Here is a 27,731-nt window from a genome sequence, read left to right as displayed (position 1 = left end):
GGTTTGTAGGTTGAGGGACATTCTACAAAATATCTTATACCAATACCCCTCAAAATCGTCAAGATCGTGATAAACAAGGAAAGACAGAAACTATCAGAGACCAGAGACGGCTAAGGAGACACAGTGACTACGCGAAAGGCAGTGTCCTGGGTTGGATCCTGGAACTAAAAACTGTAAAAACGACTGAAATCCAAATAGAGTCTAGAGCTTAGTTAATAATAATAGACCAATGTTGTTTTCTTAGTTTTAACAAAGCACTATGGTAATATGAGATGCTAACAGGGGAAACTGGGTGGGCGTATGTGGGAACTCTCTGTATTTTGTCTTCACGACTTTTCTATAAAATCTAAAATTACTTAAAGATAAAAAGTCTATTACTATATATGTATATTACTATTTGCATATATACGGGTATTGTATATGTTACTACAATACGTGAATACGTGTGTGTGTGTGTGTGTAAAGATGATCCAGGTCCAGATTGAGTACCTTCACATCAGTGGCTTTCAGACTTTTCCAACTGGGACATCTAGTGTAAGAAATTCTGTTTGGGGCTTCCCTGGTGGCGCAGTGGTTGGGAATACGCCTGCCGATGCAGGGGACGCGGCTTCGAGCCCTGGTCCAGGAAGATCCCACATGCCGTGGAGCAACACAGCCCATGAGCCACAACTACTGAGCCTGCGCCCTAGAGCCCGCGAGCCACAACTACTGAAGCCCGTGCACCTAGAGCCCGTGCTCCACAGCCAGAGGCCACCGCAATGAGAAGCCCGCGCACCACAATGAAGAGTAGCCCCCACTCGCTGCAACTAGAGAAAAGCCCACGCGCAGCAACAAAGACCCAACACAGCCAAAAATAAATAAAATAAATCTATAAAAAAGAAATTCTGTTTATGCTGTGTACACATATATATTACTGTGCCACCCGCAGTGCATTCTGATGTTTTCTATTCCATTTTGATTTTTCACATGCTGCTGTCACCCCACTAGTGAGCCTCTCCCTGGGGCTCTGCCCACGTGACCAGCTCCCCAACCTCATCTCCCAGCCAGCCCAGCACATTGCCAAAGTGCCATCGCTCATACCCGGAACACCCATTATACAGATACTGAAATAGCTCAGACCTTCGCTTTGAACGAGTCTCTGCCCAAACACCACCTTAACCCCCAGAAAGTCATTTCCTGACTATCCTGTCTAAAGTCACACTTCCTCCGTAATCCTGTCACTCTCTGTCCTGTTACCCTGCCTTCTATGTCTTTGTAGCGCTGATCACAACCTGATATTATGTCCCATGTATTTGCTATCTATTTGCGTGTGTGTCTCTCCCTGACAGCCCCATGAAACGTGGACTTGATCTGTTTTGCTCACGCCTGTGTCCTCCTTCCTGGTACACAGCAGCCACTAAGTAAATATCACTTTGTTGACTTCACTAGACTTCTAAATGCAAGGAGAGAAAGCACGGCTTGACTAAACCTTGGATTTTCTTCCTGTCCCCCCTTAGCTATGGACTCCAGCCCTTCTCTGGTCTCTTGAATTGGTGTTGAGTTCTCTGCAGCCCTGCTGTGACCAGGCCTTGCAACCCATGCCTCTCCTTCTGCTCCCAGCATGCACTCAACTTTTATTGACAAGCTGGCCCCTCTCTGTTTCCATCTGCCTATGCCTCCAGGCTTCTTGGCCATCTTTTTTTATTTCCAGCAAGAATAAGAGAGGAAAGAAAGGATGAGGAGAAAGATGATGCATTGGCCTTCTCTATCACTGTTTTTCTTGCAATTAAAAAAAAAATGTCACTCTTGGCCATCAGGCTTCTACAGGGCTCACTCATTCCATAGCCTCTGACTTTGGCATTCTCTGCGGATGTCCAAATTGTCCCTGCAAAAAATGACTTAGGAGTTCTCTTTAACTACATTCTGTAGCTCAGTGTCTTCTGACTAGATACAAACTGCTTCTACCTCCTAAAGGGCTGTACGTTTCTTCCCCTTCTAACCATTTTGCTGGGAGGGTTACTAGTAGTTTCCTCATACTTATGGGTTTTAAAAAGGGGATTCGATTGTTAAGTAGAAAGGATCAGGAACATGGCAGTGTGAGTGATCTGCACAGTATCTTAATAGCTATGTAAAGGGGAAAGTTGGAAAGCATGTCTCCAGTTTTTGCTTGTAAATGCAGAAGATACTGGGAAAATACACATAAGGAATGAATAACCATGGTTCCCTCTGGAGCATCCCTTGGGAACAGGAAAAAATTTCAGTTATTTATTCCAAACACTTCCTCAGTCAGTCAATTCTAAAAGATTGGCCCTTGCAGGTGGACAAGAAGGTCCATGCAAGTTTTGTTTTGGAGAACGAAGCAGCTTGTCTGTTTGTGGAAGGTGTGACGTCATAGAGAGTGAAATTGAAGGGGATGAAGTTGATCTTTGATACTCAGGGCCGTTTTAAAAACTTTGTAAGCCCCAGGGACTCCTACTTTTCTTATATCAAATATATTAAAATGCACTCACATCCTACATTAAATATAATTTTGCCCTGAAAATTTGAATGGAGTTTTATAATTTTACTTTAGAAATTATTTGGCTATAAGTAATATTTAATTTGCAATTGGCTACGATTTGTCAGGAGTCATTGTCTCTCCTTGGGAATTCTTATGAATGAGAAAATCTAACCCACAAATTCTATTCAAATGGAATGAATATTTATAAATGCTAAATTGAATAATTAATGAATTTGACGTTATATTTTATTGACATTTAATTAAGTATATGTTAATTTTGTTTTACTGTTTTCTTTTTGTATTTGGAGCCAATAATTTCTCTTTGGATCCTACAAGATGCAATGGCTCCTTTGATATGTGTCCCACACTTTTCCTCTGGAACCTCTGGCTCAGGGTAAGGGAGTCCTGAGTCCCCTTCTGCCCTCTCCAATACCCCAACCTCTCCCCAACCTCCGCAGCCAACTGTCTTCAGAATTGTCTCGTGCTCAAACTCTCCTCCTTTATTCCTTTTATTCTTTTTTTTTGCTTTTTGGCCGCGCCATGCGGTATACGGAATCTTACTTCCCCGAACACGGATCAAACCTGTGCCCCCTGCACTGGGAGCACGAAGTCTTAACCACTGGAACACGAAGGAAGTCCCTCCTCCTTTACTCTTTAACCTTCCTCCTTTTATCATCTTTCTTTGCCACCTAAAAACTTTTCCCATAACACTATGGCTCTGAGCTCTGGGCACTGCTGATGTGCTAATGCCCTGAGTGGTTAATAACTCACAGTCCAGGCAACATGATGACATCTTTTCATAGTTACATTTTCATTGGGTCTTTTTGAAGATACATCTGAATTCAAAGGACTTCTTTTAATGATGTAAATTTAGGGTTTATTTTTAGGAGACATTTCTGGGCAGGTGCAAAATCTTTCAGGAGTAAATTTCCAAAAAAGAAAAAACCAAGGAAATCCTTTTCTCCTGGGATCTCACAAATCAGTTAGGGAGATAACGTATGTACTACATAATCGTGACATAAGGTAGACAGCACCATTTAGGGAAGTGTAAATGAAGGGCTGTGAGAGCACATAATAAAAGGACTTGCTTCCAGCTGCAAGAATCTGGGGCGGCTTCCTGGAGGAGGTGACATTTAAGTTGGACTCTGAAGGATGAGTAGGATTTGAATGGGATTCTGGAGGCCTCCTGCTTTTGGCTCTGTCCCTCTGGACTAGCCGCTGTTCACAAGTCACTCCAGCAGAGGGCAGGCTGAGCAAAGATGGGATGGAAAGTCCAACCTTTTGGCCAAGTCTCTCATGCTGGCCTCAGCACACCCTGAACTGTCTGGACAGCTTCCTAGACTTACGAAAAAGGGTGAGTCCTCTCTATGTGAGTTTTGGAGTTATTCTGACCCAAGTGTGGGCTCCATATTTACACCTTTAGCTTTGCCTGAAATTGATACCAACTCTGCCTCAGAGTTGGGCTATATGTTCATCTAACAAAGAGTTACCAAGCATGTACCATGTGCTAGATGCAGTGTTTCACTGGGAATGCAAAAATGAGCACAACAGACCTCGTCTCCGTCTTCCAGAAGTTTAGAGTCTAGTCTAGTTACAGGCCAGTTTTTGGACTTTGGCGTGTAAAACCATGATTTATCTCCTGATTCTTCTGAGATAATCTATTTCAAAGGTAGGCAGGGAAAAGGGACCATGGAATAAAGGTAACAAATATATGGGTGAGAAAGCTCCTACCATATGGTCAGCTCTGCCCTTTGAACCTGCTGCTGCAGATCTTGGGGGTCCTCCAGTGGCTTGTCTGAGGCCAGAGATTTGCTTGAAGCAAGGCTGCCTTCTGAGATAAAGGGCAGCCAGAGAATATCAACACTGTGTCCATATGTATTTATCAAATACTTACATGGCAGCTACTGTGGGCAGTACCCACTACCACCCCATGCTCTGTGCTACTGTGGGCAGTACCCACTGCCACCCCATGCCCCTGTCTGCAGCTCCTGCCATGCTCCTGATGCAGGCTGCGTGTCCTGGGAAGGGTAGCAGACACCACTAGCTCTGCCCCTGGAGCTCCTTCTGGATCCAGTGCTTTCTTACTCTCATATGCCCATCAGCTTAGCCCTCCCATCCCAGACTCAGGTCCTCCTTGGCCTCCCGCTAACCGGTCCCTTTCCTTAGATGCTTAGAAACCCTCTTTCTCATAGGAACACACTCCCATTTATTCTTGAACTTTCCTGCTATTGCTCCTGGCACTCTACTTTCACTGAAGCTCAGCCTTCCCCAGATACTTTGGTTCTCAGGCTCTAATCAATGAAGTGGAGATAGAATCAGTCTGAAGTCTGAGAAGCGAGCTAGGGCAGTAATGAGGATGGAAACAGGAGTTCAAGAAGAAACACCCAAGGGCAGATCTGAAGGTCCCAGAGTCACATTTCAGTGGACGAGAAAGAGGTGAGGAGCTCTAAGACATGTGGGAAGGGATGATGGACCAAGGCGGTAACAGATGACATTGCAGGAGCTTGGGAAACGCAGAGCCACCGTGATTAGCCCTTAGGGCGCCTTTGTGCAAATTTGAAAAAGGTCCTCCTTCCCCCACCCAAATGCAGCCATGTCGGGGCACACAGCATGGTGAGTGGAGTGAGAGCTGGGTTCCAGCTCCCGTTTTCCCTTTGACCTGGGCACCTTTCAGGGCGACCTGTGCATAACTACACAGGGTGACCCTAGGAAACCCCAGGACAGGAGAGGCAGCCCTGTCTCCCTTCTCCTCCTCAAGTGAGATCAGCTAAACCAAGTCCAAAGGCGGTTTGGCAAACTTATCCACACCAGGCATTTCAAGGCATTTCAATCCAAGGGGCAGGGCAGACACAGCTGTGCAATTTGGGCTGCAGTAGTTTTCAGAGTCTGGTGGCCATCTGGGTGGTGCACTGGAAGGGCTCTACCAGGAAAGAAAGACCTTGGAAACTCATCCTAGAACTAGTAGGAATGAGGAAGGTGTAGACTTCCAGTCTAATGCTGGGGCCCAATGGCTGCTGGGCCCCAAGAACAAGGGAGCCAGGCAAGCAGATCTCCATGTCATTACTTGCGGTCCCTGCCCTCCATCCTCCCTGATGTGCCCAAGTCCCACATCAATGCCAGCACCTCAGATTCTGTTACTCTCCATCAGTTCTGTATCTCTCAGTTCAGCATCAGCTCTGCTCATACACAGTAAATGCTTGTGGATTAAACATGGAGACTCATTCTCTCTGTGACCGTCATTTGTATGATATTTATGCACTATAGAATAAACATTAAACACATAATATGTACATTGTATTGTAGCAGAGTAATTTCAAATGTATCATAAAATGAAAAATATATATATATATATCATAAAATGATGGGGATGGAAGTGATCTTAAACTCATTGAAATTCAACATCCTCTCTTTACGGAGAAGGAAACTGATACCCAAAGTAGAGGAGTGTCTTACCCAGAGTCGCACAGCTAGTGAGTGGCAGAGCTGGGATGCAGAGATGAAAGGAAAGTCAGATGGGGAGTGGAGTTTGGGCCCAGCAAGCAGGGAGAAGGCTCGCTAGTGGTTGAAGTCCCAGGCCTTGCCTTTGCTCCTGACCTGTGTGGCTAAAGCAGAAAGGGAAATTCTGAGTGCGAAATAATAGAAGAAAAAGCGTAGATTGGTCTCTGCTCCCAGTTCCTGGCACAGAGCTCTTAAAACCCTTATAATTTCCTGAGTTACAGGAGCATCTGACACAGAGCTCCTAAATCCCTTGAAATTCCCTGGATGATGGGAGCTCTTTTGTTCTAATGAGGCCACCCTGGGTGGGCTCCTGGATGGGGGCTGATCACTAGAAAGACCAAGTCATGATTGGAAGTATAGAACTACCAGTCCCCTCCCACCCCCATTCTCTGGAAAGGGGAGGGGGACTGGAAGTTGCGTCAATAATTGATATTCCTAAGTGATGAAGCCTCCATAAAAACCCCAAAAGTACAGGGTTCGCAGGGCTTCAGGGTTCGTGAACACATTCGTTTGATGATACCTCAACTCCACGGGGACAGAAACTCCTGTCTTGGAGACCCTTCAAGGCCTCACCCTATGTATCTCTTCATATGGCTGTTCACCTGTATCCTGTATCCTTTGAGATAAATCGGCAACAGTAAGTAAACTATCTTCCTGGGTTCTATGAGCCACTCTAGCAAATTATCAAATCCAAGGAAGGGATCGTGGGAAGTTTGTAGCCAACTCAGACAGAGGCTGTGGATAACCTGGGGACCCACTACTTGTGACTGACATCTGAAGCGGGGAAGGGAGGACAGTCTTGCGGGACTGAGCCCTTAACCTGTGGGGTCTGTGCTAACGTGAGGCAGTCAGTGTCAGAACTGCCTGGTATGGAAAACCCACGCATCTGGTGTCAGAAGTATTGTGGGTTTGAGTAGAGGAAGAACAGAAGAGCTTTTCCCTATTCACTGAGCATGCTCAGTACTGCACAGAAAATCTCTGGCCTCCATGATGCGAATCTCAACAGGGAAGGGGGGAGTTGCTCCCTGATAAGCTGGTGGCATTCGTGGGAGGCTTTTCCCCTGAAAATGAAGAAGTCCCCCAGAATCTGGGCACAGATGTTCTACATTTTAAAATATTTCTTGAAGTTCCTATTTCTCTTGAAGTGCACCTGGCCCGTCTTCTGGGCTTGTCCCACCTCTGTGGCTCCTGGCTCACCACAGAGTTGATCCTGCCAAGCAATTCCTGCCCTCATTATAGACTCCAGGGACATCAAACTTGGAAGAGAGTTAAGAAACCATCTAATCATATTTTCCAGTGATCACACTCCTGGGCATGAAACCGGAGAAAACTATAATTTGAAAAGATACACACACCCCAGTGTTCATAGCAGCACTATTTATAATAGCCAAGACATGGAAACAGCCTAAATGTCCATCGACGGATGAATGGATAAAGAAGAGGTGGTACATATATACAACGGAATATTGCTCAGCCATAAAAAAGAATAAAATAATGCCATTTGCAGCAACATGGATGGACCTAGAGATTATCATACTAAGCAAAGTAAGTCAAACAAAGATCATATGATATCATTTATATGGAGAATCTTAAAAAATGATACAAATTAACTTATTTACAAAACAGAAATAGACTCACAGGGACTTCCCTGGTGGCGCAGTGGTTAAGAATCCACCTGCCAATGCAGGGGACACGGGTTCGAGCCCTGGAAGATCCCACATGCCGTGGAGCAACTAAGCCCGTGCACCACAACTACTGAGCCTGCGCTCTAGAGCCTGTGAGCCACAACTACTGAAGCCCGCATGCCACAACTACTGAAGCCCGTGTGCCCTACAGCCCACACATCGCAACTACTGAGCCCACACGCTGCAACTACTAAAGCCTGTGCCCTCTAAGGCCCGCGTGCCACAACTACTGAGCCCACATGTTGCAACTACTGAAACCTGCATGACTAGAGCCCGTGCTCCACAACAAAGAGTAGCCCCTGCTTGCTGCAACTAGAGAAAGCCTGCGAGCAGCAACAAAGACCCAGTGCAGCCAAAAATAAATAAAATTTAAAAAAATAAAGAGAGAAATAGACTTACAGACATAGACAACAAACTTATGGTTACCAAAGGTGGAAGAGGAGGAGGGATAAATTAGGAGTTTGAGATTAAAGTATATACACTACTATACATATAATTGATAACCAACAAGGACCTACTGTAGAGCACAGGGAACTATACTCAATATCTTGTAATAACCTATAATGGAAAAGAATCTAAAAAAGAATATATGTGTATATGTGTGTGTGTATAACTGAGTCACTTTGCTGTACACCTGAAACTAACTCGAAATTGTAAATCAACTACATTTCAATAAAAAATTTTTAAAAACCCATCTAAACATGACATCTCATGTATACTGACGAAGAAACTGAAGCCCAGAGACGGAAACTGAAGCTAGTAACCGGCAGAGTCAGGCCAGAATCCTGTCTCCTGACTTCCCCTTTCCCAGAGCCATGTGACCACCATGAGACTGGGGGTCCATTACAAAGTTTTCCAAACTGCCCATCCTGTTAGTGAGATCAGCCTCCCCGCTCCAGTGTAACGTGCTCATTTGTGTCAGCCCCTTCTAGACCGGAAGTCCCGTGAGTTTGTTCACCGCTGTGTCCCAAGCCCTAGGGGAAGTGCCTGGTTCGGAGTAAATGCACCGTCATTATTTGTTGAATCAATAAGGAAGTCACAGTGGTTGAGAGTCCGCCTGCCGATGCAGGGGACGCGGGTTCGTGCCCCGGTCCGGGAGGATCCCACGCCGTGGAGCGGCTGGGCCCGTGAGCCATGGCCCCTGAGCCTGAGCGTCCGGAGCCTGTGCTCCGCAACGGGAGAGGCCACAACAGTGAGAGGCCCGCGTACCGCAAATAAATAAATAAATAAATAAATAAGGAAGTCAGTGTAGATATGGCCAAACCAAATTACTCAGCCCTCAAAGTGGTCATTTAGGCCTAGAAGTTGGATGAGCTGAACCAGTGTGGTCAGAACAATGAACAATGATGTGGTTTTGAGCAACAATGTGCTCTGGACTCAGAAGGATTTGGGTTTGAATCCTAGCTCTGCCATCTACGGGCCGTATATCACTTAACTTCCTTAACCTCAGTTTCCACACCTGTAATAAAGGAATAACAATGCTTACCTCAAAGAATTGTTGTGAGAGTTAAGTGAATCATGCATTGAAAGTACTTGGCTCAGTGTTTGACACATCCTGAGTCTTTACAGTGGCTTTTTAGACTAGAGATGCTACATGAGCAGTGATGCTGATCCTACCCATAACTCCTCCTAGGAGCGACCCCTATTCACAGCCTCTGCTGCCCATGTGACCTTGACCTTGGACACAGCTGACTGGACCAGGGTAGGGAATTAGTAGGGGTCAACCTCTTCAGTCCGCCTCTTTGTGGGACCTGGGCCTTCCAGGCAGTTGCCATCTTGTAGTGAATGCTCTCTCCCTTTGGCCACTGGAGGAACCCAAGGCAGTTCAGCTTTGGGAAGCCATTGGCGGAGGGTGACTCAGCACTGCGAGGAAAGGCTCCTCAGCCCTGGATCAGAGTGAGCAGCTCGGCGCTGCTGCCTCGAGGTCCCCAGTGAGCCAATGCCGTCAGCACACGAGGGTGCCGGCCCAGTGCAGACTGGATCAGCACAGCGTGTCCACAGAAGTGACGGAGGTGGCAGTGGCAGCAGGGTCTCGCTCAGCAGCGGGCGTGGAGCTTGGATATGAGGTTGTCACCGAGGTCACCGTTTTCATGAGCAGATATGAGTCGGTTCTGGGGGTTCTGAGAGGGCCTGGAGGTCCTATAATAGCAGCCTTTTGTGTCCTTATGGAACCCCAAATTTTAACCTAGACCCACATAATCCAGGACCCACATAACCCAAAAACCCTGCTCCAGAGCGCTGGGGATTCGAAGTGCTGAGGCCCTGCTCGGCCTCAAAAGCAGACAACTACATCCCACTCTCTCTCTTCCCTGCACCGTTTGCTCCTCCACTCGACTCAGACATCTGTTCCCCACCCACTCCTTCATCACCACGCTCCCATCTCTCATCCTCCTCCCGGGCGATGCTGTCTGTCTGCGGCACCCTCCCTATCCCTGTCACGGAGGCATGGGCCCGCCCGTCCATCCTCCCACACCTGCAGGTTCCTGGCCGGCGTCCACCTTGCACCCCTGCAAGCTGGGCACGCCCTGGCTCCTGAGGCAGCGGATTCCATTCTCGGTTAGCCCTAAGTTCCAAACCTTGAGCCCAAATCGGCCTTCCTAGAAGAGAAGCTGGTTCCAGTTACATCCTCTGGAGCTCTGTCAAACGAGTTCACTCTTTATGCCTTTTGCTCAGACGTGTGGCGTTGGAGTGATGTCCACTCCGCCTGTGTGTCCCCCACATCCGGCTGCTTTTTTCCTTCTTCTCCCTCACCTGCCCTTCCTCTCCATCACCCCTGGCCCCTCTGCTCCAGAGCCCACCTCATGCTGGTCCACCCACATTACTTCCCCTCTTCCAAGCCTTCTTCCTCACTGCCACAAGATGAATTTTTCCAAAACGTCAACGAGCATACGTCTCCCTTGAGATAGTGGCTTGGAACCTATAGGAAGGTCCTCCTTAACCTGGCGTTCGAGGTCTTCTTTCCTCTGCCTCCAAGTTCATGTACAATTGCTTTCTGACACAAAACCCTTAAGCACAGGCAAACCGGTCAAATTCACTGTCATCAAAATATTCCATGAGCATTCTTGCCTCTGGGACCTGACTATATACGGTCTTCTCTCCCTCCTCTCCTTCCTTCTCTCCTGTATCATCTCTGGAGGCCTCCCTGACTACCTGGGCTCTAAGAGGATCCCCTCCTACATCCCACAGAACACACAGTCCTCACCGCTGTGCTCTGTAGGTCCTCTGAGAACTTTTATTCCCCCACCCCCTTCATTGGTAGGCACTCAACACATGAGTTTTGAGGACAAAGATGAGATCAACCCAGTTGCCAGGACTTCCTGAGTCTCTCCTCCATTTTCTTCAAGTGTTCCGCCTCCTCTGTTTTTCCAGCAGCCTCTTAAGAAGACACAGGAGTCCCTGTGGGGTCTGACCACCGTCAGGTACCATGAAACCACAGTTCCCCAGAGCCAAGGTAAGGAGAGGGATGCAGTGGATTATGATGCAACAATTTGGCCACCAACAATGATTTACCCAGGTTCCCCAAATATGTGATCAGCCGTTGAGTTCTTCACATTTAACAATGTATCCTAAAGTTCCTCTTCTTGAGAAAATGTTTCCAGTATTGCTCAGAAATGACCATTTCCCTTGGCCATTCAGAGGACAAAAAAAAAGGAAGGAAGGAAAGAAGGAGGGAGGGAGGGAGGGAGGGAGGGAAGGAAGGAAGGAAGGAAGAGAAAATCATTGGATACCTGCCATATCATAGGCACTCTTTCTGGAATTTGTGTTTGTTTTCTCAACTTTGCCTGCTGTTTAAAAGTCATGTAACTGGTATGTTCTCTCATTGCACATTTCTATAATAATTTTCTCAGTCTGTATATATCAGGGCATGTGTTTTAGACGCAGACCCCATAGTTGGAAACCTCGTGAAGCCTGTAGAGAGTGGCAGCTGAGGGCACAGATTCCACACACACGAACATGGGTTCACTCAAGTCTCTGCTATACCAGCTGTGTGGACTTCAATACTGTAATCTCTGTGAGCTTCCCTTTTCCTCAGCTGTAGGAGGAACGGTACCCATTCCATGTATTGTGAGGGTCAGATCATGTACGCGCGATGCATTTAGCCAGGCATGGCACACGCACAACAGATGTTGGCCACTCTTGCCAGTGATCCTCTGGTGAGGGCTTCAGCCCTGCATGCTAGGTTATGAGGTGCCCAAGGAAGGCTTTTGAGGGTGATGATAGAACTGTTAAAAGAGGACACGGAGGCCCTTCTGACTCAAAATTAGAGCTAGAATCACATAGCCCAAAGTTACTAGAAAACTTACCACTACTTTGAGCAGTCAAGGTCTGGGCATCTTCTCTTTACCCACTGTGCCTATTAGGGAAATCAGGTGATAGTTTATTTCGTAATTTCTGAGAGTGCCGAGGGGCTCTGGGGACTCTGGTAAGAGTAGAGAAATGGCCATTACCCTTTAGGGCTTGGGAAGCCCCTGGTCACCCCGTCTCTCCCCTCTGCACCTAGCGAGTATACCCCAAAGGTCACTGGCTGAATGAGGAACAGATGATCTTACACTGGGCTGGCGCCCTAGAGCCCCAGATGGAAGCTGAGCTGGGGAGCACGGCTGAGACCAGGCAGCCTCCTTCCTGAGTTAATACCTATAAACCACACAGACACCGCGACCCCTTTCCCCTGGACTCCAGGGCGTCCACTCCACCACACAGCTGCGAGACCGAGGACTGGGAAGGCGGGAGAGGGGTGGACCTGCTTCTAAAGGAGGCACAGAGGGCGCGCAGGGAGGGGCCGGCCTTACGTGCTTAATTAATTTAGTCTTTGCCATACACCTGTAGAGTAGGTGGTATTATTACTCCCGTTTTGCAGGGAAGAAACTGAGGCACAAGTGAAGCGCGTTGCCCCAGGTCACGCAGCTGTGAGGGCAGAGCAGGACTGGAAGGCAGGCGGGCTTGTTCCTGGCTTCTTGTCATTTACCTGCCACTTGCTGGGAGCCTCAATCACACCCCCTTAGCCTCGTGACAGGGAAGCTCTGCACTTCCCTCCACTTGTGAGCGCTGACATCCACCAGGCAGGTGAGATTGTGCGGGGGGTGGGGGGGGTTCTGCTAGCGACCTTTGGGGGCAATGGTTGAAGGAAGGAGCAGTGGAATACTTGCTCATTTTTCTTGCAAGCATGTACCTGTGAGCCCCAGTAATTAAACACAACCAAGAGGCAAAAGAGGTGAACTTGTGACCAGGTCTGTAACCCAGGGATCAGCCTTGGACATCACTAAGATATCTAGGCACGTCACTTACTCTGTCTCCCTGGCCCTTGTCTCCTTCTAAGAGAAACTGACAAGTCACAGCCCTTGCTGAAGGAACATCCCTCAACTGCCATGTTTTTTACTGCTTGACCCTAATTCTCCCCCAGTTGACCCAGGGGTGGTCCCAGACCCAAAGGCCCCTGATTCATAGGCTGGTCAGGGACCTACAATGTGGCTAAGAAATGATGATCAGAGACCAATCACATTCTCAATCTTGGGAATCTGATTCTGGAAATACAGAGATGGTGAAAGCTGTGAGCCATAGGGATTGAAGCTCAAAGAATCTGGAGATGGTTAAGGCTGTGACAGGTTAGGCAGAGAGACACTGACGTTGCAGAAGGGCTGTAAGGTAGAAGAACATATACAGTGGAGGGTGAGAATAAGCTGGTTTGAAGTGAAGCAGATACAGGCGAGCTGTCAGGCCAAGTTGAAGGTGAAGCGTAATAGCAGTTGACGTTCAACCCTGCCTGCACGTAAGGATCATCTGGAGAGAAGTTGTTTTGTTTTTTTTTTTTTTGCGGTACGCGGGCCTCTCACTGCTGTGGCCTCTCCCGTTGAGGAGCACAGGCTCCGGACGCGCAGGCTCAGCGGCCATGGCTCACGGGCCCAGCCGCTCCGCGGCATGTGGGATCTTCCCGGACCGGGGCACGAACCAATGTCCCCTGCATCGGCAGGCGGACGCTCAACCACTGCGCCACCAGGGAAGCCCTGGAAAGAATTTAACAAACGCCAGTGCCCGCACTTATCCCCAGAGAGTCTATGTAATTGGTGTGGAGTGGGGGCCGGGCATTAGTAGGTTAAAAATCTCCTCAGGCAACTCTCAGGTAGAGGCAGGTGGAGAACCACTGACCTGCGGGGAGGCTCCCTGGCCTCCTGAGGCTCCTTGTTGCTGCTGCGGCCTAGCTCCAGCTCTGCAGGAGGCCCCGTGGTTCAGATTCTCCTGGATCCTTTAGCAGAGCCTTTTGGATATTGAATCGCTTACAGCCCCTGCCTTATTCCTTGCTGACAGAATCCTAATTTTGTACAAGTATTGGAGCAGCAATATGGTCAAGGAAGATGGGCCCAACCCCAGAGGATGAAGACAATTGGTCCTAGCCAAACAGGACAATCCCATCCCCTTCTCCCACCTTAGAGATGAGTATGTGACCCAGTTCTGACCAATGACATGTTGCAGGGGGAGCCCCTCTGGGAAAGGTTTTCCCCTTTAAAAAGAGAGGGAGAAGCTAGAGAAATGCCCCTTTAGCCTCTCTTGTATTGGGGAGTTATGCTGCCTGATGTGATGCCTGGAGCTCCTGGAGCCATCTTGTGACTATGAGGGGAAACCCAAGACACCTGCAGAGAACCTGACCAGAGCCTGATGTGACTGCTGCTATTAACCACCCAGGAACCACCCACCCCCAGACTTCTTGTTACTTACTCTATGCTTACTGTGTGCCAGGTGCCGTCCTAAGTGCTTTTCATGTCTGAATGCCGGAGTCCCCAACCCCTGGGCCGCAGACCGGCAACAGTCCGTGGCCTGCTGGGAAGCGGGCCGCACAGGAGGTGAACGGCGGGCGAGCGAGCGAAGCTTCCTCTGCCGCTGCCCGTGGCTCGCACTGCCGCCTGAGCCACACCCCGCCGACCGCCTGTCCGTGGAAAAACTGTCGTCCATGAAACCGGTTCCTGGTGCCAAAAAGGTTGGGGACCGCTGTCTCAGAGGATGAAAGCTGGCTCCATTCCCTCACCTTCCCATACACCACCCGCTACCCAATGCAATATGAGCATGTCTCCGTGAGACGGAGTGACCTAACAAGTATATAGCCAAAGAGAACGAAGGCCTCAAAGCTGGCTCATCCGCTGTCCACAGCCCACTTGCCCTGGCTCTCCTTACTGCAAGGTCCACACTGGGCTGGTGTCCAGGATGCTCCCAGCGGATGCCCTGCTAGTCACATTCCACAAAGCTGGCTGATTGGCTCTCCCCCACCCTTGCCTTTCACCCCCTCACTCACCTCTCTACTCTTACTGCATTGCTTCCCTCATTTCCTTTTCTCCATCCCTCCAGTGACTGGATTTGAGAGGAAGAGAAATGGAGCACCCCTGCCCCGCCCCCCACCCCAAACCAAAACTATGTGGAATGACAGTAGATTTTTAAAATCTGGATTTCTATGCAGTGGTTGAGTCCTTAAACATTAGCAATTGGTCTCATCAGCCTGGTTGTATCTCCCAAGTGGGCGTTCTTTTCATGCTGTCCTGTCCCCTCACCCAAACATAAATCGAAGTGGTCCCCAAAGAAAGGGCCCTCTAGCCTCTTCCATGACTCTGCCTAGGGACTGCTCAGGGTCTGCACCCAGAGGTGTACAGGCCCCTCTTCAGACCCGCTCAGCGGACCCCACGCATTCCCCCACCTTCATAACTCTCCTTCCCAAGTTTGGAAGGTGGTCACCTTGCCTCAGCCCCGCGGTTCGAGCTCAAAGAACACCACAGGTGTGAACAGTTACACAGACTTTATTTTTCACCCATTGAGCACAGGAAGGTCTGGGCAGGCAGAGGCGTCACCATCACCTCCCCTGGTTCACAGACACAGGCCGTGAGACTTGGTGGTGAGGGACAGGGGTCCCACCCCTACCGCAGATCGCTATGGAATTATCACGGCAACGCGTTTGTTCTCAGTCCTATTTACACCAGGGAGTGTGGAGAGGGTACATTTCTTACACCAAAAATATATACTTTGGAATCTCTAAAACAAAAATATCTCTATCTCTACAGGAGACCTACTAGAAAGAACACAGAAAACGAGGGAAATGTACCAGCACCTCAAGCCGTCCCCTTCCGTGGGAAGGTCACTCTGCTCTCCACCTGACACCATGTGCTTGGGAGGGCAGCCGTATCTAACCAATCAGACAGACAGACAGAGATCAACGAGGGGGAGGCTTATCGTCTTGGAGGAGTGAATATGGGAGAGAGGCATGGGGAGGAGGATTTTGGCCTCTTTTGCAAAAGGAGTTAATTGCATATTCAGTTTGGTACTTCTGTTTCCAACATTATTGCACATGTGAGAAACCTGCATGTTGGAGTCAACTGCAAACCTGCTAAGAGAACCCAAGCTCTGCTGATTTCTGCTGGGCTCGGGAAAGGGCTGTGAGTGGGCTCGCTCGCTCTCAGAAATATTAATGCCATCAGCTAGAAGAAAACTTCTGTATTCTCCAATGCTGAAAGTGGGTTAAAGAAAATGCTATTCTTTTTCTTTCCAGAAGGATCAGAAACCATTCCATTCCCTTTGAGCACAGAATCTTCTAAAAGAATTATGCTTAATGGATGAATCATGCCACTTTCTGAATTTTCCTCTTGAAAAGATTCACGTGACACTCCTTTCCTCTTTCCAAGCTTCAGGCAATCATATAGTTACTTCACACCTCTTTTGGTGGTGAAGATCAGCCTCCTTTGCGATAAAGAAATGTGAGCTGAGTCAGCTACCCATTCTCTATAATTAATGCAAGACCCCAAGGGCACCAAGAATTACAAAGAGTAGATTCGGGCTTCCCTGGTGGCGCAGTGGTTGAGAGTCCGCCTGCCGATGCAGGGGACACGGGTTCGTGCCCCGGTCCGGGAAGATCCCACATGCCGCGGAGCAGCTGGGCCCGTGAGCCATGGCCGCTGAGCCTGCGCGTCCGGAGCCTGTGCTCCGCGACGGGAGAGGCCACAACAGTGAGAGGCCCGCGTACCGCAAAAAAAAAAAAAAAAAAAAAAAAGAGTAGATTTGGCAGAAAAATCCCTTCTATTTGGTTTTGGAATGTCTTTTTCTATTTACACCGAAATATGGATGACCCTGAGGGCTTGAGAATCCTTAGTCCCTCACCCTAAATAAGGCAAATAACCGTAAGTCTCACCCTTTTGAGAAGCCCCAGAACTGTCCAGCCTCCTCCCCCTCTCACCAGTCCTAACTGGCCGTGGTGGTTAGGACCTCTGACCAAGAACTTCCTGCCTCCAAGGAAAACTTGACAGACTGAGGAAAAGGCAGAAAGGATGGGAAGGAGTATGTGAAAAAGCTGAGTGAGTACAAGGGGGAAGAGCTTAGACGCTGTCTCATTTGGCCAGTCAGGGCCGACAGGAAGGATTTCTACCTTAGGAGTCCTGGCAGCTACAACCAAAAGAAAGTCAAGAAGCCTGAGAACATCCGATGCATGTTGAATGTCCTGCCAGGATATGGCCTGGGAACCTGAGAAGTCTGAGGAAGGTGTAAGAAGGTGGCACTAACTCTCCAGCAAAAGAAGACACTTAGAGAAGCTGATTAAGTAGCAGAGAGAACATACTTAATAGCATGTCTGACGCTGGTTAAAATGAAAGCCACGGGCCCCGGGCTCAAGCCTTCTCCTACGCATCAGGAAAATGTGGAGACTCCAAACGTGGACGCTGAAGTTGACAGAGAAGCTGCAGGGAGAATTACTGATTCCTCTATTAAGAGAGAAGACTAGAGCTCTGAGTAGGTAGAAAATAAAGTCGAACTGGGAATTGTGTTTTTTTGAATGACCGGAAACCAGATTCCCCAAACCAGAGACCTCTGAAGGTCTGACCTCTTGTCAGCCTGATATGTCAACAAAACCTAAGACTTAGCATATGCCAGATTTTTATCAAACATTTATGACTAATTTAAAAGCCAGACACATCTCAGACAAATAGAAATAGCAACTATTTATAACGTCTTTTGAAAATATATGGTTCTCTACCCCACAGGCAAATTTATACCAACAAGGAGAGGGGGACAGGAGCTGTGTGCAGTAAAGACCAGCTCTCTTGACAATCCCATTATCAGAAGTTTGAAATCATATACAGCTACAGAGAACTAGCCTGCATTTCCTGCAACCAGACGTGTTGAGCAATTTCACAGCATATTTCTGCTGGCCTTCACCTCCTATCTAAACCAACCCCTTCCGTAAGTCATGGGCTAGGACGTAACCCACCCACTTAGTGATGCCAGTTCTTCTGTTTAGAAGCAAGAGTCCACTCACCATCATTTTCTTAAATCTCCGGCCTCCCTCCCTTCCTCCTCTACACTGCTAGCCTATTAGGCATTGCCCTGCCAACACTCAAACGACTCCTGAATTTACCCTTGTCAGAAAAGAGGGACTACTTCTCTGGCCCAAGCAAGCCTGGGCATGGGAATTACCTAACTACCTGCTTTCTACCCCTAAATCAGTTTCTCATTAATGTTGAGCTTAAACACCTTTTTCTAAGACTAATCTACCTGTATTTGCCCTCAGGCAATTCTATCAGAATAGAGAGGGGAAGCCCTAGAAGGGAGAATGACCATATTCTTTTGATGTCCCCACAGCTCAGGTGCACGAGGTTGTTTAGCAGCAGCAATGAAATCTCATGGATACACTCTCACTTGTTGGTAGACACACGTGCATACACACACAGGTACATACACGTGGCTGATGCTCCACCACCAGTCCCAGTCTCCTACCCTAAACACCCCACCCCCCCACTTGACTCTGCAACCCATAGTCACCAGCCACTGAGCAGGGAAGCAGCCAGGACTGGGGCTGAGGGATGGGTGGGACTCGGGAAAGATAAGAGAGGAAGAGTAGGGAATGGTTCCTACCACTGAGATGTAGCACAAACGAGGCTGGCTGTTGTTTGAAGAAAATCTAATAGCCTAAAAAGACTGGCACAGCCTTCCAAAGTAGCTAACGTTCCGAAGGCGCGGTAAGCTGGGAGGGTCTGGCTCAGGAAGCGTACTACACAGAGTTAACAAAGACCGGCTCCCCACTCTCGGGAAGCCTGCCAGCACAGGGCATCACAAGACGTCAGTGTGTGAGTAGAGAGGTTTTTCTGAGTGACTCTGCCACGTAGTTCTGTTGCATGATGGACTCTTCCCTGCCGTATTCCTCATTGCCACGCCGAGGCCAGGGGAGCAAGTGAAGCGGTCACCACCCTCCCTATACAGAAGTGGCAGGAAAAGATGGGCGGGGCAAGATGGGGGAAGAAAAGCGGCGGGGTGTGTGTGTGTGTGTGTGTGTGTGTGTGTGTGTGTGTGTGTGTGTGTGTGTGTCCTCAGGGAACAGAGAAGATGAAAAAGGAGGCAAAAAGCTCACAGAAGCAGAGAGGGACAGGGAAAGTCAGCAAGAAAGCTTTTCCCAATGACAGGTTGCCTTATGATTTTTCTAAATTAGGTAGGTAGATGGGTACAATATTACATTTATCCTAAAGTGATAAAATGTGAAGCTTTGGCTCTCAAAGATTTTAATGCCCATATAGTTCAAAGAAGCATGCCTGTTCCTGTCTGCAGCATATGAAAGGATGCCGAGGCTGTCCCTGAAACAGCCTTGTGAGTAGAAATCAGACAAGCCAGGAACAATACCCACAATTCAAAGGAATGTCATTTTAATAGTTGAAAGCCCGGTGACGTTCAGCCAATAGGCACTGGCATGGCCATACATACTGCTTGTTTACAGCAGGCATCCGTTCTGAGTGGTTGGTGCCCATTCTGTACCAGTTGTTAAGTATTTTGAAAATCATCTGTGTATTAAAAGGACTGACACTAAGAGATAGGGAAATAGGAAAAAGGCAGGATTCCTTCAGTATCAAAGGTCCTTAGAGTAAGACTACCTGAATATATTTATGAGTCTAAGGAATGCAAAATTCAATAAAGTTACGTAGCCAACTCTTCACCTATGAAAGGAGAGCACACCGACGGACGGTCCCACCGTACAAATATTTTCCAGGAGGGAAACTGAACTGATCAGATCCCCTGGGTACCGACATGCTTGCTAGTCACATTCTGTGCACAAAGGAAGGGAAAGTCTATACACAATGGAGCCCAAACCCTCGATATTCATTGCAAAAGAGAAGAGGAGACAGAAACTATAAATATAGTTTTAAACTAAATACCAAAATTAATTTCACCACTTACAGTTCATTTCCCAATGTGGCTTTTTACATCTGAAAGTCAGAACATCTGTCAACAAAAAAATCCAGGATGATGAAGGTGGTCTGGTCCATTGAGTTGGTGATGGTTTGCTACTAAGGCAGCTAAGGAGACATTACGTAAGCACTTGGATCTCTCCAGGAATGGAATCAGAGTGTGTCCTCAAGAGACAGCAGCAGGACATGGATGTTTCCACAACATGGCCAATTAAGAACACCTTATCTCCTTTTCTACTCACAAACGACTACAGTCAAACCTTTCCCAGATATCTAGAAAGCAGACACTATGACAAATCTTCAGGCTAGGAAGTCCTTCCTGATGTCTAAACTAATTCCTTCTGTAGCCACTGAAGCTTGTTCTCTTACCCTATCAGTGAAGTTAGGAGAAGCTGTTCATCCTCACTCGCCATCACTGATTTTCCCCCAGGCCTTTTCCTGTCTGAGCTAAGCAACTTCAATGTCCCCCTTGGCCCTTTCATCATCCAAGGTTCTTGCTGAGTTATGCAGGCTGCTGCTAGGGAGCGATGAAGACGCACCAGGCCAGAGGCATCTTCTGGCTGTGGTGGTGAGCACTGCCAAGGCCCAGGGCGCTGACCCTCCTACGAGCAGACCCTCCTGGTGGCCTCTGGGTCTCGCCAGCATCCCCCAGAGCAGGCAACCAGACCAAGGCCCGGGGCTGCCCAGGAGCCTGCGGCCACTATGGGACTGGAGGGGCTTCCTTTTCCTCTCTGCTCTCCTCCTACTTCCTCACCCTGTCCTTGAGCAAGAGGGACCTCACCGAGGAAATCCTCAGTGGCAGAATGGATCCGTACGGCTCAGCAGGCCAGCAGAGGGTTTCGGAGGAAATGTCTGGCAAATGGGAAGCTGGGTCTTCGGTGGTGGCAGTTCTGAAGAGAAAGAGAAGGAAGAGGAGAAGTACCAACGGGAGGTGGTCTTCTGCTTCCACACTCATACCAGGCGGTGCCCTCCGATGCACACCACCAATAACTGAATGCTCGCGTGGCTTCGACAGGACCAAGGACAGGGCCAGACCTGGGCTTGCTTCTTCTCTGAGACACTCGTCATCTTCTCTGTAACCAGAACTTCCCTGTGGCACCTCACGGCCCACATCCTCCATCCCAGCAAAGACTTTTAGTTGAAGAGACTGAATAAAAGTGTTACAATTAGACGAAAAGGGAACACATGATTCATTCCTGATTTTAACACAATACTTTGAAGATGTCAACACAATTTCGATCTGGCTGTATTTTAAGTTCATTTACAAGGAGACTAGTTCTCAACTAAAAATAACCGTGTGCGTTATACATTTCGACAGCTGCCTGGATTTTCCTCTGAAGGAAACAAGATTCTATATTTCACTCACATTCAGTACAGATTTCTTTTAACCCATTTGATGAAATAGCCCATCACTACCACCCACTGGTGGCTGTGGCTTTCCAAAGCACATCAGTTTCTCCTCAGAGCAGCCTTATGAGTGAGACAGTTATTATTACCCCCATTTCACAACTGAATAAACCGAGTACCAGAAACAGTGGTCTGCCAGGTTACACATGGAATTAACAGCTAAGCCAAGTCTCCTAACCTACCCTACTGCTTTTTTTTCTTCTTTTTAACTAGAAAAGTTGCCTTTAATAAGACCTAAGATTTTACCTTCGGTTATCTGATGACTTAGTGTTTGGACCAAATTATTCATGTAATTTGAGTACACAGCCTACTTCAACGTAAGCAAAAATGCCTCAAGTCTTTCCATTTTTTTCATTAACCAGATTAAGAATTGATCTATGCTACTGACAAACAATACTCAGAATTTAGTTTCCAAAATAAGAAAACGGTTACAATTTAATATTTCAAAATCTTTCCTTGACAATTATTCTCATTACGGAATAAGTTAAATAGGTTAAAGTCTGTATCAATACTATCAACACTACCCAAATATTTTAAGGATTTTCCAGTTTGTGTGGCTGCAAGAACCAAAGAGATGCTCTACAGATTTTGAAATGGGAACTAGAAAGAGGATTAAGGGAACAAAACAGATAAAGCAAATTTACATTCCAAAATAATTCCATCCTGACTTTGGGCCTGGGTAAATGGGCAGCTCAAACCAGCATATCTGCTCAAATAGTTAGAAAACATTTTTCCTTTTCTTAGGTTTATAGCTATTCTGTGGGGTTAGCAACAATGCTAGATGTGCTATTCATGGATAAATTCAACTTTACAACTAAAACATATTTTACTTTCAACATGATTGCTAGTTTTAAAAGTCAGAAATAAAAATCGGCAATTATACCTCTTTTCCTTTGTGTTTCCAGAATTCATACTGAGAGCTTTCCAGACTGTGGTTTTAGGCATTTCATCAGATATATTAATCTCAGAGGGGTCACATCTGAAATCAATGCTTAGGACAGTCAATGTCAGACATACAAATAAGGTCTACATCTCAGTCTATGATACCCACTACCCATCAGAAGGGAAAAGATGAGGCGTGAGGGAGCTTGTCGCACAGCTCTCGGGAGCACTGGGAACCAGATGGTCGGAATGTCGAGAAGCAAGGTGGCCTGTGAGTCAGAGCTGAGGCCTGGGCCGGGGTGCCGGCTAGCGGCCAGCCCTGCCCCCACAGTTCTGTTCTCCTTTGAAGGGCCCCTCTGGGGATGCTGGTGACAGCGCTATGAGGCCAGAAGTGGCAGCATCAGGAGCTACCACTTAGTGAGCGCTTGCTGTGTGCCAGGCATGGTGCTAAGCACTCTTTATTTTCTCATTTACGCGGCCAGATCTTTTCCATTTGTACTTTACAAAGGACTGTTGCAATATATTATCTTAACTCTCACAGTATCAGAGATTATTAACATCCTCATTTTTAACATGTAGAAACCAAAGCTCATAGGGTTAAGAGACTGTCCAAGGTCAGACGTCAGTAAGTGGAGAATCAAGACCTTGAATCCAGTCCTTGGTCTCCTAGACACCCCCCCCACCGCCCCCGCCAGTACTCTAAACTTTTCCACATGCCAGACTCTCCTTCTAAAAGGCCAAGAGGGGAGGCAGCATCTGCTAGAGAAGGAACATGATTCCTGTTTTGCCGTAGAGAATGCAAAGCCTATGGCTCCTTCCCTGACAACTTATAGAAAGTTTCTTAAAGATCAAAGATTCCATTTCTTTGGGGTAAGTTAAAAAAAATTGAACTCATAGCAACGGAGAGGAGAATGGTGGCTACCAGAGGCTGGGGGGTGGGAGAAAAGGGGAGCTATTGATCAAAGGTACAAACTTTCAGTTATGAGTAAGTTCTGCAGACAATGTAAGGCATGGTGACTATAGTTAATAATAATGTATTGTACACTTGAAATTTGCTAAGAAAGTAGATCTCAAGTGTTCTCACTACACACAAAAAAGAATGGTAAGTATAGTAAGTGATGGGTATATGTTGTTAGTTTAATTGTAGTAATCATTTTACATATATATATATATAATGTTGCACACCTTAAATATATACTATTTTTAGTTGTCATAAATAACTAAATAACCAAAGAAAAGACTTTCCTCATCTCCCCCTCAGTATAAACCACAATCAATTCAATAACTCAGCAGTAAATTATCTAGCATCTAGATAACCCAGATCCCCTCTCTCTTCCTTTTCTGTACCCGCTCCACCTCTGAGCTTCTTTCAGCTTCTGTGTTCCTCTTCCAAAGCGGAAACAAAACACCAGTAATGAAACCGCAAATGGACCAGTTTAGCTTCCTGTGATTTGTGGTGAGCAACAGGTTTAATACACCAAAGGGTTAAGATCGCTGGCAGAAGTAAGGAATTTGGGGAATCCCAGTTCGGTTCCCCCTTGGCTCCCAGGACTGCAGCCGCCATGAGCCAAGCTGGAAGGGGCTGTCTCTGCCCAGCCCCCAACGGCTTGCCTAAGCATGGGAATTTCATGGCCACCAGGCTGAGAAGCAAAGACTACATCCTGTTCACCTTTGGAAGGTGGCAGAGAGAGACAGAAGGACCACTGGTTTGGGGAGCACATGGGCTCCCGCAGCTCTGTCCTCCTGTGATTCCCAGCACCTGGCATAGTGCCCAGTGCATGGCAGGCCCTCAGAAAACCAGGAAAGGAAAGGTGTTTTCACAGGCTGGAACCGGGAGGCTGAATGTTTAGCTGTTTATACCAGCAGCTGCATTTGTGACACAGCCCCCATCACAGAGCCAGAACATTTACACAACCACCAAAACAGTCAACTCCTTGGGGCTGGGGGAGTTTTACCTGAAACTGTTGTTCTTTCCAGGACTACTTAGTAACTTCCTGCTCTCTAAGGGGAACTTGTCTCCCCCCATTTCTAACATTTTCTCAGCCTCCTGCAAGAAAAGGAGACATTACTTTATCTTGGATCAAATGAAACCAATAGTCTACACCAGCCCGTTTTTCAATCACCATAATTTCTACCTGATTTTCTCTCCATTTATTATAAGTAAGTATAATTATGTTCTTTCATAGATCTGACTCCCCACAAAAAGAGAGACAACCCAATATCTGTACCTATGGAATAGTATTTAAAAAAAAAAAAAGAACCTGAATCTGAGTAAACCTTTAGATACAACCACCAATTTACTGGAAACATAGGAGACAAAGAACATGTTAAATGATACCAAAAGTTATATTTAGTAAAATCTAAATGGCAGGAAACCCTGTATGTCAAAGACAAAAAAGACAGGAGGGGGGGCTTCCCTGGTGGCGCAGTGGTTGAGAGTCCGCCTGCCAATGCAGAGGACACGGGTTCGTGCCCCGGTCCGGGAAGATCCCACATGCTGCGGAGCGGCTGGACCTGTGAGCCATGGCCACTGAGCCTGCGCGTCCAGAGCCTGTGCTCCACAGCGGGAGAGGCCACAACAGTGAGAGGCCTGTGTACCGCAAAAAAAAAAAAAAAAAAAAGGAGGGGAACCCCAAAAGAAATTTTTTAAATATATCAACCAATTGCAATATATGAACCTTACTGGATCCTGATTCACACCGATGCTTAAAAATAATAATAAGGCAATTAGGGAACTATGAATACTGACTGTTCTTTCTACCTTTGTGTATATTTAAAATGTTCCACAATACACACACACACACACACACACACACACACACAATGGAATACTATTCAGCCATTAAAAAAGAAGAAAATCCTGCCATTTACAACAACATGAATGAAATCTGAGGGCATTATGCTAAGTGAAATAAGTCAGAGAGAGAAGGACAAATACTGTATAATCTCACTTTCATGTGGAAACTAAAACAACTGAGGTCATAGAAACAGAGAGCAGGAACGCCTGGTGGTTGCCAGGCATAGGGGGCAGGGATGGGTGAAGGTGGTCAACGAGCTGAATAAGTTCTAGGGATATAATATCCAGCATGGTATCTATAGTTAACAATACTCTATTATATATTTGAAAATTGCTGAGATCAGATTTTATAATTTCTCACCACACACACAAACACACACACACACACACACAAATACAAGTATGTGAGGTGATACATGTGTTAAGTAACCCTATTGTGGTAATCACGTCACAGTATATACACATATCGAATCATTGCATTGTACACCTTAAACTTACACTATATTATATATCAGTCATATCTCAATAATGCTTGAAAAAAAATACAAGATTTTTAAAATTCAAGATTTTAGGAAAAAAATTCCTTTAAAATGAAGTCCAGGCTTCCCTGGTGGCGCAGTGGTTGAGAGTCCGCCTGCCGATGCAGGGGACACGGGTTCGTGCCTCGGTCCGGGAAGGTCCCACATGCCGCGGAGCGGCTGGGCCCGTGAGCCATGGCCGCTGAGCCTGCGCATCCGGAGCCTGTGCTCCGCAACGGGAGAGGCCGCAACAGTGAGAGGCCCGCGTACCACAAAAGAAAAAAAAAAAAAAGAATTTCATAGGACACTATTTCAGGCACTAACTGTATTTGGAAATACTTTCAGGCTCAGTCTTGGCCTGGTATTTTCATTTTGCTACACATCCATTCTTTGCACGTATAGGCCATTGATTGAAGGTCCATTGTGTGGATGGCAGATGCCAACTGCTGAGGGAAATGAGGAAGGACAGAAAGTCCTATGCAAGTTATCTTTGCGAACCACAACAACATCTGCAGTTAGGTACGTGACAAATACTCTTGGAAAACAGTAGGTTTTTTATACTTGTCAAATTAGACCTTTGGGAGAACATGAACCATTTGATCTGATAATAAGAGCGGATTCCATGTTCATACTCTAAGTGTGAACCTGATGAGTAGACTGTAGACAAACAGAGGGAAAACAACCGGTTATCAAATCTGACGATGAAGGACAGACATCGGCTAAGAATATCTTTGGAGTAATCTTCCCCACTCCTAAATATAACCCTTGGGATTCGAGACATGCTGACTTTTCATGTGGCCCTTCCTATGTTCTGTAATTTGAAGCTGCCCCAAAGTCTGCAGTTGGTGCAAGAACTATGACCTCTTCCTCCTTGGCCTTCTTTTTGGCATCATCCAACTTCTTCTTTTTGCTTTCCGGCATGAGATCATCTAACCAGCTCAGCTCCCGCTTAGAGAAACAGAGATCCATGACTTTCCTGACAAAGACCAGGGCCAAAACCTGAAGAAAAATAAAGAAAGTGAATTAGGGGGGCTCATTTCCTCCCTGGAGTTTAAAAGCAGTCTTATTTTCACAGCAGACTAGAAACATGTCAAGCAAAATCAAACTCATAATAATCATAATATTTGCCTTTATTGAGGCTCTCTGAACCAGATACTAAGTTAAGTGTTTTCTATACAATAGTTTATTTAACTCTCATCATAACAACCCTACAACTTACTGATGCCCTACCCGAACTAATTTAATTCCTTTATTGAAAAGAGGAACCCTTCATCAGCAGATGGCCCTAAGAGCTGCCTTCCCCTGGCTTGAGGCCAGCAGGAAGGGCTACCAGGCAGCCTGGGGGTGGCAAACCTCTCCAGGAGATGGCTTTGGTGGGGCCAGCCAAGCTCAAACCAAACATGGGTCACCAGGGGGTGAGAGGGCCTTGAAGGACCGTCTGGACTTCCTCGGATCCTCTGCCTATACATTTACTCACAAAATCCTTGCTTTATGCCTGCGGCATGGATCTCGAGTGATTTTTGTCTCTGCCCTCTGGCCTGGCTTGACACTCATTTTATAAATGAGGAAACTGAGGCCCAGGGAGAGAAAGTGACTCCCTAAAATCTGACAGCTAATTTCCTCAATGGAAACAACCAGGGATCTCAACTGCTGCTCCACTTTCTCCCCATGAGGGCCATTTCAGCCAAAGGAGAACCAATAATAACCCAGAATGACCTGCCTGGACTGACTGGTATTCACCAGCTAAATTTGGTGACTGGACCAGGCATGGGGCAAATCAGCCTAATTAAATTCATTTCTCCCTAATTTCAATGACTATTTTCCCAATAAAGCCAAAATTCATAGTATCCCTTCCAGGAGTTGCCAGGAATTTGCTATTTCTTTAACCAAACACTCAAGCCCTGAACATAACACCCAAATGCAGAACCCTACATGTATTCTGACAATATTGAGACACCCATCAGGAGGGTATATATCTAGGAGATTAGGGGAAAAGGACCCCGAAGATTCCTCACCCTTGAATATTCTCCCAGTAAGACAGAGTTCAAAAGTAACTAAATGAGTACCAGACATTACCCTCATTGGCTTTTCCCTTCTGAGGCCCACCCTTTGGGTAACTTTCAAAGAGTCCACTGAAATCTCAGCATCCTCATGACACAGAGTGAGCCAGAGACAGGAAGGCCTCAAGAGGACAAGATGGAACAGTGAGGTGGTCAGATGGCAAGAATTTCATCATCACCCTAGTTTTAGAAAACAGGTTGTCACCTG

General features: G+C 47.0%; 1 protein-coding gene across 1 annotated transcript in view; it reads right to left on the bottom strand.

Annotated features, from left to right (window-relative positions):
* Positions 1-13,145: 13,145 nt before the first annotated feature.
* The window catches only part of SLC4A8 (solute carrier family 4 member 8), a gene marked incomplete at its 3' end in the record, with an annotated part of 83,926 nt that continues 69,340 nt past the window's right edge, over positions 13,146-27,731 (bottom strand). The window contains exons 22-26 of the mRNA XM_082850437.1: positions 26,325-26,462; positions 24,104-24,195; positions 22,150-22,245; positions 20,614-20,749; positions 13,146-13,184 (exon numbers count right to left, since the gene is read on the bottom strand). Coding sequence (XP_082706563.1) covers positions 13,146-13,184; positions 20,614-20,749; positions 22,150-22,245; positions 24,104-24,195; positions 26,325-26,462 — 501 coding nt within the window. The remainder of the gene's footprint in view (positions 13,185-20,613; positions 20,750-22,149; positions 22,246-24,103; positions 24,196-26,324; positions 26,463-27,731) is intronic.

This window comes from Leucopleurus acutus (genome assembly GCF_964270905.1).
Source record: "Leucopleurus acutus genome assembly, chromosome: 11".
NCBI classification, from domain to species: domain Eukaryota; kingdom Metazoa; phylum Chordata; class Mammalia; order Artiodactyla; family Delphinidae; genus Leucopleurus; species Leucopleurus acutus.
The sequence above is the reverse complement of the archived record's forward strand: the minus strand, read 5'-3'. Positions and strand labels throughout refer to the sequence as shown.